The following is a 12,888-nucleotide window of genomic DNA, read 5'->3' as shown; positions in this document are numbered from 1 at the left end:
TATTTTCTTGGGCTCCAAAATCTCTGCAGATGGTGACTGCAGCAATAAAATTAAAAAGATGCTTGGAAGAAAAGCTACGACCAACCTAGATAGCATATTAAAAAGTAGAGACATTACTTTGCGAGAATGGTCCATCTAGTTCAAGCTATGATTTTTCCAGTTGTCATGTATGGATGTGAGAGTTGGGCTATAAAGAAAGCTGAGCACTGAAGAATTGATGCTTTTAAACTATGGTGTTGGAGAAGACCCTTGAGAGTCCCTTGGACTGTAAGGAGATCCAGCCAGTCAATCCCAAAGGAAATCAGTCCTGAATATTCATTGGAAGGACTGATGCTGAAGCTGTAGCTCCAATCCTTTGGCCACCTGATGCGAAGAACTGACTTATTGGAAAAGACACTGATGCTGGGAAAGATTGAAGGCAGGAGGAGAAGGGGATGACAGACGAGGAGATGGTTGATGGCATCACTGACTCAATGGTCATGAGTTTGAGCAAGCTCCAGGAGTTGGTGATGGACAGGGAAGCCTAGTGTGCTGTAATCCATGGGCTCGCAATCAGACATGACTGAGACTGAACTAAACTGAAGACTTAGCTTTACATTGCCCAGAAGACTTAATGAGCTTTATGTTTGTATAAATGTAGACATTTCAGTCTCGTTAAAGAAGGATAATGTGATAACAATTATTGCCATAAATGTGGTAACTTTTAATAACTTTTAATATTTACCAGTATTGATGTTGCAGTGAAGTTGTGAATGAATTGAATTCTGAGAATTAGAAATTCTCAAAATAATTGTGTACACTTCATGTGAACACAGTAAGCTTTTTAATTTGGAATTATCAGAGTCTGGGCTATTTTCCTAATTAAAAACTTACCTATAGTTATCAAATCTACAGTATGTAATTAATGTTTTTCAAAGAAATACGCTACCAGAATTCATTATGAAGACCAACCTTGTATAACTTTATAGCAGCTTTCTGCCATGATTTAGAGTGTACTCCAGGGTTGATGACCCAAGCATCACAGTTTGGGTCATCACATGCTTGGGTCATCACAGTTTCAGCTGTCACCTAACTTGCTATACAACAGACTCAGAAACAGCATTGCTTAATTACTGCTTTTTTGGTAGTCTTATACGTGTTAAGCCATAGAGTTTTCATCCTTCAACGTAAAGTTTATGTGTCTTAGACTTTTAACAACAGCATTTAAAAACTGATAGATTTAGCTGAAAACTAAACCCAGTCTTTGAAATACAAATTTGTTTAACAGTATGGTAATTATTTTAAAATGTTGTTTATAAATATGGTGATTGATGTTATGGTGATCTTTTTATTGTAGATGAGAAAATTGTGAAAAAGATTAGAGGTTTACAGATGAAGGCAGAAGACTACGATGTTGTAAAAGTTATCGGAAGAGGTGCTTTTGGTGAAGTCCAGTTGGTAAGAATTTGTTTTGTTCTTTTTATTATTTGTTTTGATGACATGATTTTGTGAAACATTTGTCAGTGGCCCTAGAGTGAATCTTATTTTTGTGTCCAACCATGTCAGAAAATTAGCTTTATGAGTTTCATCATTTCATCTCTTAAGTGCATCAGTATCTTCATCCATGAAAGGAGATGCTGCTGCTGCTGCTGCTAAGTCGCTTCAGTCGTGTCCGACTCTGTGTGACCCCATGGACTGCAGCCCACCAGGCTTCTCCATCCATGGGATTCTCCAGGCGAGAACACTGGAGTGGGTCGCCATTTCCTTCTCCGTGAAAGGAGATAATTATACTCTAAATACCAGCTATTGTACAGCTCTAAAACACTGGGATTTAGAATAAGGCCAAGTTGGCTTCACACATGATCTGCTTAGCAGTTAATATTCTTTCAAAACTACTGTGTTTTTATTATGTTCAGGTTCATAATATCTCTGCCTAATTAACTGAATTTAATATGAAAAACCCAACAAAGGCATTTTAATATTTGAAAGAAAATGTAAAATTTGCCTTTGCAGGGCAAAATGATAGCACTTAGAAATACTTACAAATGTTTGCAGACATTTCAGACATTTTATTTATATTATTATATGAGGAACAGTAATGTAATATTTTCTTTTTTCATCACCTGAATATGGAACTTCTCTTTTTCTTATAGTTAAACTATAAGAGTCAAATTCTTTTTTTAACTTAACAGTGCTTTATTCTCCTTGATGGAGCACCGAGAAAAACTGTGTGCTAGCATAGGTTTCTCTAGGAATAAGTCATGACAGAGTAACCTGTGTCTTTTTCTTTTATTCCTTGTGTCTTTGAGAGGCTTATTGAATTTGTAGATCAAGATAGTGCAATAGATGTAGTATATATCTGTAAGATATTTGAAAAGTTTGACATACTTGTGAATATGTGGAGAAGTATCAATGAATAAGCATATGGATAGAGAGCTTTAAAACTAAAGTTAATAACTGTTGAAGGCATGAATGGTTCCTTGGACACAGATCCCCAAGGACAGTTTTTAGAATTCTTTCCTGTCCTATTAAACATTTTATTAATGACTTATATTGAGGCAGTAGTGACAGGTTGAATAACTTTGTAGATGAGTTAAAACTGGAGTATGAGGATGATTTTAGAAGATGAGCCAAACCCCAGAAATCATCAACTGGGGAGATAATTAGCCAAATAGAATAAATGAAACTTAACCAGAATAATTACCTGTACTTGGATATGAAGAATTCAAGGAATAGATTGCTAAACAGTATATTGAAGAATGATTATTCTTGAATGTAAACAAGGCAAAAACCATTGGTGATATGGGTACCCAAAATAGTAAAGTTTGGACTTCTTTAATAAATTTCTAAGATAATACAGATAGGTTTTCTCTAATTTGAGGTGATTGGGCCATACCTGAATATTTAATTCACTCTAGGTGGCCTGTTGCCTTGTTTTAAAAGACATGTTGATGGAGAGTATCAAGGAACAAATAATGCTCAGGGACTTGAAATAATGCCACCTAGGGTATTATTGAAGGAATCGAGATGTTGATTTGGAGTCGATTTTAGGAATGGGCTGCCTTGGAAAGTAAAGAGGTTTTGTTTTTGTTCTTAGTAGAAGTGCTGAAGCTTTAGCTAGCAGAATGCTCTAGTGGGTAGGGTGGAAGATTAAGTTACATGACAGTTCATATGAAAGTTTCTAGAAGAGAGGGAAATTATAAAGTAGTTGAATCTTAGCTCTACCATGGCCTAACTCAAAAGACCATGAGTACAGGCAGATTTCTCAATCACTCTGAATTCCAATCTGTAGAATGCTGATAGTAATACCTGTGTCATGGAGGTCATTATAGGAAAACTAAGTGAATTTAAAAAGTAAGCCTGGTTGTAGTAGTCTCTGAGTGTTAACCGTTGTCATTATTTGCTATTTGATATAGAAGTCGTACCACATGTATTTGAAATAGGCACATTGTTTCTTCATGCTGTATGATTATGGAAGAGACCCTAGAATTTGACGTTGTATTTTTGGAGAGAAATATGACAGACCTTGACTTGTCATGTTTTTGTGACAGGGTGGTCATTGTTCTGTGTTAGATTAATGTGATCATTAAAATTTAATATGTTAAAGACGTCTTCTATTTTTGTTGTTAATTTCCAGCCTGTATTTCATTTGGCCACAAAATATGCAGAAACAAAGTTAAATTTTTTAAAAAATGAAAATTATTTTAATATTCCATTAATCTGATGACCTGACCTGAGAGCTTGTACATGTTTGTTTTGGATTTAGTTCTTGGTTGTTACCTTAAGCAGGGACTCTTCAAAAGAAGGGTGAGAATAAAAAGGAAAAGTCCAGGTGCTTTCCCCATTGCCTTTTGAAGTTGATTTGTATGTTGTAATAAATTAGGCAGATGTGTAGGGATGTTCCATGTTTGGCATATTTTTATGATTATGTTTTTCAGTCATCTGAAGAAAGTTTTACAGTAGTGGGTGCAACTGTATCTTCCCTTGTGAAATGCTTTTTCTGGTCAAGTTAAAAATACATTATCACAGAGGATGTACCATTCAGTTTCTACAAAAATTCTCATTGTAAAAGTAACTCTGGTATGTTACAGCAGCTATTCCATAGTGTAAGAGCTAGAGTCAGGCTGCTTAAAGTTGAATTCTGACTCTTTCACTGACTAGCTGTGACGTCAGACAAATTACTTAATCTCTCTATGCCTTAAATTTCTAATCTGTTAATGAAGATAACAATAGCATCTATGCCACATGGGATTACATGGAAGTAGTAAATGTGACAGTATATATAAAGCATTTGGGACAGTTCCTGGATTATAGTAAATACTTAGTAAACATTAGCAGTTAATTATCAGATAAATAATGGCACATTTATCTGTATCTATCAATGAAATATTTAATCAGGATCTGTTATGTTCCAGGAGCTGTGCTAGCCTCTAAAGATGTAATAGAATAACCGCTCAATCATGTCCAACTACTTGCGACCCCATGGATTGGGTCCTCTGTCTATGGAATTTTCCAGGCAAGAATACTGGAGTGGGTAGCCATTCCCTTCTCCAGGGCATCTTCCTGACCCAGGGATCGAACCCATGTCTCTCACACTGCATGCAGATTCTTCATGGTCTGAGCCACCAGGGAAGCCCCCTTGCCATCTGAACCACCAGCGAAGCCCCAAAGATACAGTAAGATAGCCTCTTGCAAAGAGTTGGAAGCGACTGAAGTGACTTAGACGCGCGCGTGCGCACGCACACACACACACACACACACACACACACACACACACACAATCTTGCTGAGAGTGGTAGTTTTGTGCAAGAGATGAAGAATTTTACTTTAAACAGGTAAAATATTTTTAGATTATGATAAATGCTATGAAGGAAAAGATCTGTATGTTACGAAAGAGGGTAATGGCGGAATGTGCCTTATTCACATTGGGAGGTTGGGAATGCCCTTGCTGTGAGAAAGTGACAATTAAGTTAAAGGGGTTGGCCATGTGAAGAAGTGTGGATGGAATAGGAGTCAAAATACAGAGGGAGTACTTGTGAAAGTGGCATAAATCAGGAAAGTGACAAGTCATTTTACTTGTTTGGGTGTAGATTTCCTCATCAGAAGAGGCATTTTTTTGTGGGTTGAAAAGTTCTATAATCCCAGGAAGGCAGAATTTATCTTGTTGTCTTATGGTTTTTTTTCCCCTATCTACCTAGATGTACATTTAACTTCTGTTTTTATATCATGAAAGTTGGTAACAATAAATGATTTTATGTATAAAATCCTTATTGTTTTTGGATTCTATTCTTTTGGAATATTTTATTGCATCTAACTTTTATGGAACATAATATGATTCAGTATAGTATATTGATTAAGAGCATGGACTCTGGAGTGAGACTTCTCAACTACCCACCCTCTTTGTGACTCTGTATTCTCAGTTGTAAAAAGAAGATAATAATAGTTCATTATTTATAGAGTGCTATGAGTGTTAAATGTGCTAATATATGGAAAAGATCTAGAATAGTGTCTGACACATAGTAAATAGGTAATAGATTTGTAGGATAAAATTGGAGCCTTCCTGGAAAGCAGTTAAGTTCCTTTTAAAGACTCCTATACTCATTTCTTTTTAAAAGTTTGTTTATTTTTGGCTGTTCTGGGTCTTTGTTGCTCTGTGGCCTTTTCTCTAGTTGTGGTGAGCAGGAGCTACTTTCTAGGGGCAGTCCTCCGGCTTCTCATTTTGGTGGCTTCTTTTATTGTGGAGCATGGGCTCTAGGGCTTGATTCCCAGGCTCTAGAGAGCACAGGCTCAGTAGTTGCGGTGCACGGGCTTAGGTGCTCTGACATGTGAAATCTTTCCCGGATCAGGGATCGAACCCATGTCCTCTGCATTGGCAGGCAGATTCTTTACCACTGAACCATCCGGGAAGCCCTACTCATTTCACATATTGGCTTAACAAAGCATGTTTTTATAATTAAGATAGTTTAATGTTCAATTTTAATAGATATTTTTGCAGAAAGTACTCTGGTACTGTGGAAAAAAGAGTCAAGGTCATCCACTTTTGTTTCAATTCTATGGTACATAGGATTCCTGTCATCAGAGCTTTCATTTATCTTTGGCACTAATAATAGGACTTTTATAAGATTTTTTTGTGAGTACTAAATTATATTATACATATGTGGTACTTATCATGGACCTGGCACATTGTAGATATCCAGTAAATATCAGCTGTTGTCATTATTGTGACTTCTCCATTAAGATGTATCACAGACATCTAAAATGTGAATTAGAATCCTTGATTCCTTGTCTAGCTTTGCTCTTCCTCACCAAATCTGTTCCTTCTCTTACTTTCCCATCTTAATAAATAAATGGCTTTAGCATCAACCCAGTTGGTGCTCATACCCCAAAATTGGGGTCATTATTGATTTCTCTTCCCCTTATTTCTTATATTTAATTTTTCGGTAAGTCCTGCTCATAATATTTCTCTATAGTCTCTCCACTTTTGGGGAATATTCACCTTTCTCCAAGATACTTTGTCAAGTATTAGGGCCTGCTTTGTTCCTGCTTTGTTTTTTACTTCTGCTAATAGTTTCACTGTTGTACTATTGATTTTGGATTGGGAAGTGCTGATGGAGAAAATACCAAGACTATGCTTATTAAATCTTCTGCAAATTCATGCCACCTAAGCTCAGCTGACCCCTTGTGACTCTTTGGCAGACTGTTTTCCCCATATTTCATATCATTGTATTTTCACATACCACTCTCTCCCCCAACTTGGGTATAATAGAATCAACTGTAGGGCTTTTCTAACATACATGTTTTGCTTCATTCTGTTTTCTTTATTTCCCCACTTCTCCATGATGAGATATATGAAAAATAGGGAGTATAGATCTGTCTAATATGAACTGATACTAAATTGATGCTTCTAAAATGTATTCATTGTACATATCTTGGTATTTTATAGCTCCCTTATCTACTGAATGAAGCAGGAAGTGTTCATCCTGGCTATTTAGGCTCTCTTTGAAGGCATCAATTAATCTTTTATACTCTTATTTTCCATTATGCTGTTCACTCTGTACACTCAAGGCTGATATGAGATGAGGATTTTTTTTTTTTTAAATCTCCTACTGACTTGCTTTTAATTTAAATGATTTTAAACTAAACTTTTAATGTGGAACCAACCAGAAAGAAAGAGCATATGGGAAATGATTCTCTAATACTTGACAGATTTTTTAGTCCTCTTTGGGAATAAAACAGTCTCCTCTCTAGTTAGAAGGTTATTTCTGATTTGTTAAAATTATCTCCCTCCTTCCATCTACAATGGAAACCTCAGTGGCACAGAATAACTATTCCAGATCTGTCAAATAGATGCATTGAGTCTTACTGTAAAAAAAATCTAAGTTTTACATTAGAAATAAATTTTAAAGCCTCAAATGGGAAATTTTGGTGAGAATGATTTTCAAAAGTTTTTGTCTATAAGTGTTCTAGGACCTCAAGGTCTATTTTAGGATTTTTCCAAGCATGTCTCTAGCTACACTTAAGAATGCTTCATCTACTTAAAGTTTTTTTAAAAAGTATATATTAGCTATGGAAAACATAAATATAAGAAAATAAAAATCTCTCAGAATTCCATCAGCCGAAATAAAACTGTTAACTGTTTTGACCATTGTTATCTTATTTTTTAACTTTTTTTTTCTCTATTTATATAGTCATTGCACTTATCCACTTTTAAAATTAGAAACAAGAAATATAGTATTCTTTTCACTAACAAATAGAAATATTGGAAGAAAAGCGACATTTTTGTCCTTTAGGTAACCATAGATTAGTGACATAGGGGAGACATGTAAAGCTTCATAATAGAATGAACTGAGTTCCATTTGGCTATGGTGGAATTAGTTAACATTTTTGTGGACTATGTTCTGTGTGCTAAGTGTTTATATTCATTATCTTATTTTATCTTTGCAACAATTCTGTGAGATTCTTAAGTAGATGAATTCACCGAACTTTAGAGAGGTTAAGTGAGTTGGCCACATCGTTCATAAATAGCTGGGAGTTTTGCCCAGGTTTGTTGACATCTGTGTCCATGCTTTTAAGCAGTACTCTCTGTACAGTGCGATAATGAATCACCAGTGTATCTGACTGTTTATCCATCCATATGGAATAAAGGAGAAAGAGAACAAAGGGGAATGTACACAGTTGCTAAGGGAGATTATAATAGAATCATTCAGAAGGAGATATCCTCACAAGGAAGGTCAGTGGAAACCAGCTTTCCTAAAATAACAATGCTTTATTGTAGTACTTTGTAATACTAGTACCAATGTATTTTAAGGTATGAGGCAGACATTTGGCATGAATACAACTATAGCCGCTTAATGTTTGTCCTGTAGATCAAGTCAAAGTCTACAAGCCAGTGGTTTCTGTCTCATGTGCTGTGAGCCTGTAAAGTGTCCTAAAGTGTCCTTAGATGAAATTCAGGCCTCATTAACTAGTGTCTAACCAAGTTTTCTTTATTTACTAAAAGTTTTATAGATCTTATATAGCTATAATTTTGTTAAATTTGTTGAATTGGATAATTCCAACATTGTGCTAACCACTTGGAAGCCTCACGAATGAAAGTTTGTATTCTGTTCTTAAAGGAACTTATGAAGCAGACATATACATGACTAATTATGATATTAGATTATTGGAGTGGGTAGTATTTCCCTTCTCCAGGAGATCTTCCCAACCCAGGGATCGAACCCAGGTCTCTCTCATTGCAGGCAGATTCTTTACCAGCTGAGCCACAAGGGAAGCCCAACAATACTGGAGTGGGTAGCCTATCCCTTCTCCAGGTGATCTTCCCGACCCAGGAATCAAACCAGGGTCTCCTGCATTGCAGATGGATTCTTTCCCAACTGAACTATCACAGAAGCCTCATATAGCTATAATTTTGTTAAATTTGTTGAATTGGATAATTCAACATTGTGCTAACCACTTGGCAGCCTCACAAATGAAAGTCTGTATTCTGTTCTTAAAGGAACTTATGAAACAGACATATATACTACTAATTATGATATTAGATTATCATAAGCATTTTGGAAGCATAGAAAGGGAAACAGTTTTGCATAATCATCACCAAGAGTGAAGTCAACAAGTATTTTTCACATGTTCAGAAAATCATCTTATGCCTGTGTTCTTGTTTATTTGAATGAATGGCTCCTTCTTCTAGGTTTCTTTTTGTTTGTTTAATTAATTCATATATAAAAGATTAAGCATAAATAAATGTTTAACTATTTCCTAGTAGCTAACAAATATCTTTTAGTTTCTGTTCATTGTTGTTGTTCAGTCACTCAGTTGTGTCCGACTGTTTATGACCCGATGGATTGCAGCACTTCAGATTCCCTGTCCTTCACAATCTCTGCTCAAACTCATACCCATTGAGTCAATGATGCCATCCAACCATCTCATCCTCTGCCCTCTTCTCCTCCTGCCCTCAATCTTTCCCAGCATCAGGTCTTTTCCAGTGAGTCGGCTCTTTGCATCAGGTGGCCAAAGAATTGGAGCTTCAGCTTCCTTATCACTCCTTCCAGTGAATATTCACGGTTGATTTCCTTTAAGATTGACTGGTTTGATCTCCTTGCTGTCCAAGGCACTCTCAAGAGTCTTCTCCAGCACCACAGTTCAAAAGCATCAGTTCTTTGGTGCTCAGCCTTCATCATGGTTCAGTTCTCACATCCGTACATGACTACTGGAGAAACCATAGCTTGGACTAGATGGACCTTTGTTGGCAAGATGATGTCTCTGCTTTATAATATGCTGTCTAGGTTTGTCATAGCTTTTCTTCTAAGGGGCAAGCGTCTTTTAATTTCATGACTGGAGTCACTGTCTGTAGTGATTTTGGAACCCGAGAAAATAAAGTCTGTCCCTATTTCCATTTTTTCCCCATCTATTTGTCATGAAGTGATGGGACTGGATGCCATGATCTTAGTTTTCTGAATGTTGAGTTTTAAGCCAACTTTTTCACTCTCCTCTTTCATCTTCATCGAGAGGCTATTTAGTTCCTCTTTGCTTTCTGACATTAGGGTGGTGTCATCTGCATATCTGAGATTATTGATATTTTTCCCGGCCATCTTGATTCCAGCTTGTGCTTCATCCAGCCCAGCATTTCTCATGATGCACTCTGCATATAATTTAAATAAGCAGGGTGACTGTATATAACCTTGACATACTCCTTTCCCAATTTGGAACCAATCTATTGTTCCATGTCCTGTTGTTGTTGCTTCTTGACCTGCATTGAAGTTTCTCTGGATGCAGGTAAGGTGGTCTGGTATTCTCATCTCTAAGAATTTTCTAGTTTGTTGTGATCCACAAGTCAAAGGTTTTAGTGTAGTCAGTGAAGCAGATGTTTTTCTGGAATTATCTTGCTTTTTTTATGATCCAATGGATGCTGGCAGTTTTTTTTGTGTGTTTTTTTTTTTATGGCCCTGAAAAGGGCCTTTGGTTGAAATCAAGCTCCTGAGAGCAAACTGGAAAGCTTAACCGCCAAAGCCGTAGAGAGTACGGCCCTGGCGCTTGAGAGCATAGACCACGTCCATAGCGGTGACCGCCTTCCGCTTGGCATGCTCGGTGTAGGTGACCGCGTCCCGGATCACGTTCTCCAGAAACACTTTCAGGTCCCCGCGGGTCTCTTCGTAGATGAGCCCAGAGATGCGCTTCACACCACCACGACGAGCCAGGCGGCGGATAGCAGGTTTAGTGATGCCCTGGATGTTGTCGCGCAGAACCTTACGGTGGCACTTAGCGCCGCCTTTCCCCAGACCTTTGCCGCCTTTGCCGCATCCAGACATGGTTTCACGAAAAGTAAACCAACAGCAACTGGCAGTTTTATCTTTGGTTCCTCTTCCTTTTCTAAATCCAGCTTGTACATCTGGAAGTTCTTGGTTCATGTGCTGTTGAAGCCTGCTTAAAGGATTTTGAGCATTACCTTGGTAGCTTGTGAAATGAGCGTAATTGTGTAGTAGTCTGAACATTCTTTGGCATTCCTGTTCTTTATAGCATGATTCTTAAAACTCTTGTCATGGTCTGGATCAGGCATAAATAATATTAGGGTATAAATTAATTGGTTATTACTGTTATATGATTGCTTTCTCTAATGAAGTTAAGCAACATTCAAAATCTAATTTGCTCTTAGAATAAGTGAACGTTTGAAGAATGTCATAAGTACAGAAGAGAGAGTACCTTAGCTGTCTCTTTTTAGTAACATAAACTAAAAAAAAGGAACTTTTATTAAAAGCTTTGCTGGCATGAGCATTTGCTTTGCTATAATTTGCTAAGTAAAAATCTTGTCTGTCTTCTGGGGAAGGGAATGGACTAGGATCGTTCATTCCCTAATCCCACACTCTCGCAGTCATGTTTTCGTATTGCTTTCCCGTGTATTTATTTCCATCATTCTGTAAAAGGCATAGCACCATACAAATAGAAGGAATTGTTATTTCAGGTTAATAGTTTGATATAGAAAACGGATATAATCTATGACCCTCATCATAATTTATTTGGCCCTTTGCATATAGGATTCTTTTCATGTAAACTTATGTCAAAATACTTTAAGAGTGATATAACCCATTGATATAAAAACCTTTGTAATTATAATATGATTGAGCAGTTTTTATCCTGGGCTGTATTTTCTTTCGATCCATATTGGTTTTATTTATTTGTTGTATGAAGTACTGAAAAGGGATGTTAAAATTTCCAGCTGAAATTAGGATTTGCCTGCTTCTTTCTTTAGTTCTGTCAATTTTTGCTTCATGAAGTTTTAAGCTCATTTATTAGATGCAAGCATATTTAGAATTTTTAATGTCTTCCTGATGAATTATACTTCTTTTTTTCTGAATTGTCCTCTTTATCTCTTGACCTTGTTGTCTATTTTGTCTATTATTAATATTGTTCTACTTTCTTATCCTTGCTGTTTGCATGGTTTATCCTTTTCTTTTTCTTTTTAACATGTTTGATGTTATATTTAAAATATATAAGGCTATGTTTTGCTTTTTAATTAATTCTGAAAGCCAACTATGCTCACCAATGTACCCCCAATGCTGCTTTTTAATTAATTGATAATTTCTACCTATGAATTGTATGTTTAGCCCATTTATATTTGCACATACTTTATTTATTTTTTTTTTGCACATACTTTAGACTTTAAAATTGTCTCATAGGCCCCTAAGTCTATATACCTTTTCATTTATTCATTTTTCTCTTTATTCTTCAGATTGATTTGTGTTTAAGTTCACTGAATGTTCTTCTTTTTTAAAAAATTTACCTATTTTTAATTGAAAGACAGTTGCTTTACCATATTGTTGGTTCCTGCCATACATCAACATGAATCAGCCAAAGGCTATCCCTTCCCTCTTGAACCTCCCTCACATACTGAATATCCTTTTATCTCCAGTCTCTGTTAAGCCCACCCAAAGAATTTTCCATTTTAGTTATTGTTCAGTTATAGACTTTCCAATTGGTTTTTTTTTTTTAATAGTTTCCATTTTTCTGTTGGTTTTTCCTTCTGTTCTTTCATTGAAACTATTTTTTCCTCTTTTCCTTTAGCATACTTTCTTTTAGGCTTTTGAGCAGATTTGAAAGAGATATTTAATGAGTTTGTTAGATAAATCCAGTGTCTTTTGGGGCTGTTTTCTGTTGACTGCTTTTTTCTTGATGATGAGTCATGTTTTTCTTTTTGCCTTTCAAGTAATTTTTAAATTATGTACTGGTCCTTTTGGATATATGATAGAGACTCTGGATTTTATTTTTCTTTGACAAGTGTTGGTTTTCATTTTAATAAGCTGTCCAGTTACTTGTTGATAACCTTTTAACTTTGGAGCCTTAGTTTTTTACTTTGTAAATGTAGATGTGTTTAAAGACCAAGTTGTTCCCAAGTCCTTTTAAGGACTGTAACTGCAG

General features: G+C 36.1%; 2 protein-coding genes across 9 annotated transcripts in view; one reads left to right on the top strand and one right to left on the bottom strand.

The window, feature by feature from the left end:
• ROCK2 (Rho associated coiled-coil containing protein kinase 2) overlaps positions 1-12,888 on the top strand; it is a 129,199-nt gene that overhangs the window by 44,836 nt on the left and 71,475 nt on the right. For 7 of the 8 annotated variants that reach the window (XR_011465991.1, XM_070379117.1, XM_070379116.1 and 4 more), the window contains exon 3: positions 1,337-1,437. Coding sequence is in view for 6 of the 8 variants with exons in the window: in XM_070379117.1 (XP_070235218.1) it covers positions 1,337-1,437 (101 nt within the window). In the remaining 2 variants the exon portion in view is untranslated. Of the gene's footprint in view, positions 1-1,336; positions 1,438-12,888 lie in introns of those variants that run through there. The other variant, XM_070379122.1, reaches the window with a different exon arrangement.
• Positions 10,373-10,980, bottom strand: LOC102266552 (histone H4-like). The gene has a single exon (XM_014477231.2). The coding sequence runs from the start codon at positions 10,965-10,967 to the stop codon at positions 10,473-10,475; it is 495 nt and encodes a 164-aa protein (XP_014332717.2). The 5' UTR covers positions 10,968-10,980; the 3' UTR covers positions 10,373-10,472.

The sequence above is a fragment of the Bos mutus genome, chromosome 11, assembly GCF_027580195.1.
Source record: "Bos mutus isolate GX-2022 chromosome 11, NWIPB_WYAK_1.1, whole genome shotgun sequence".
Classification (NCBI taxonomy): Eukaryota; Metazoa; Chordata; class Mammalia; order Artiodactyla; family Bovidae; genus Bos; species Bos mutus.
The sequence above is the reverse complement of the archived record's forward strand: the minus strand, read 5'-3'. Positions and strand labels throughout refer to the sequence as shown.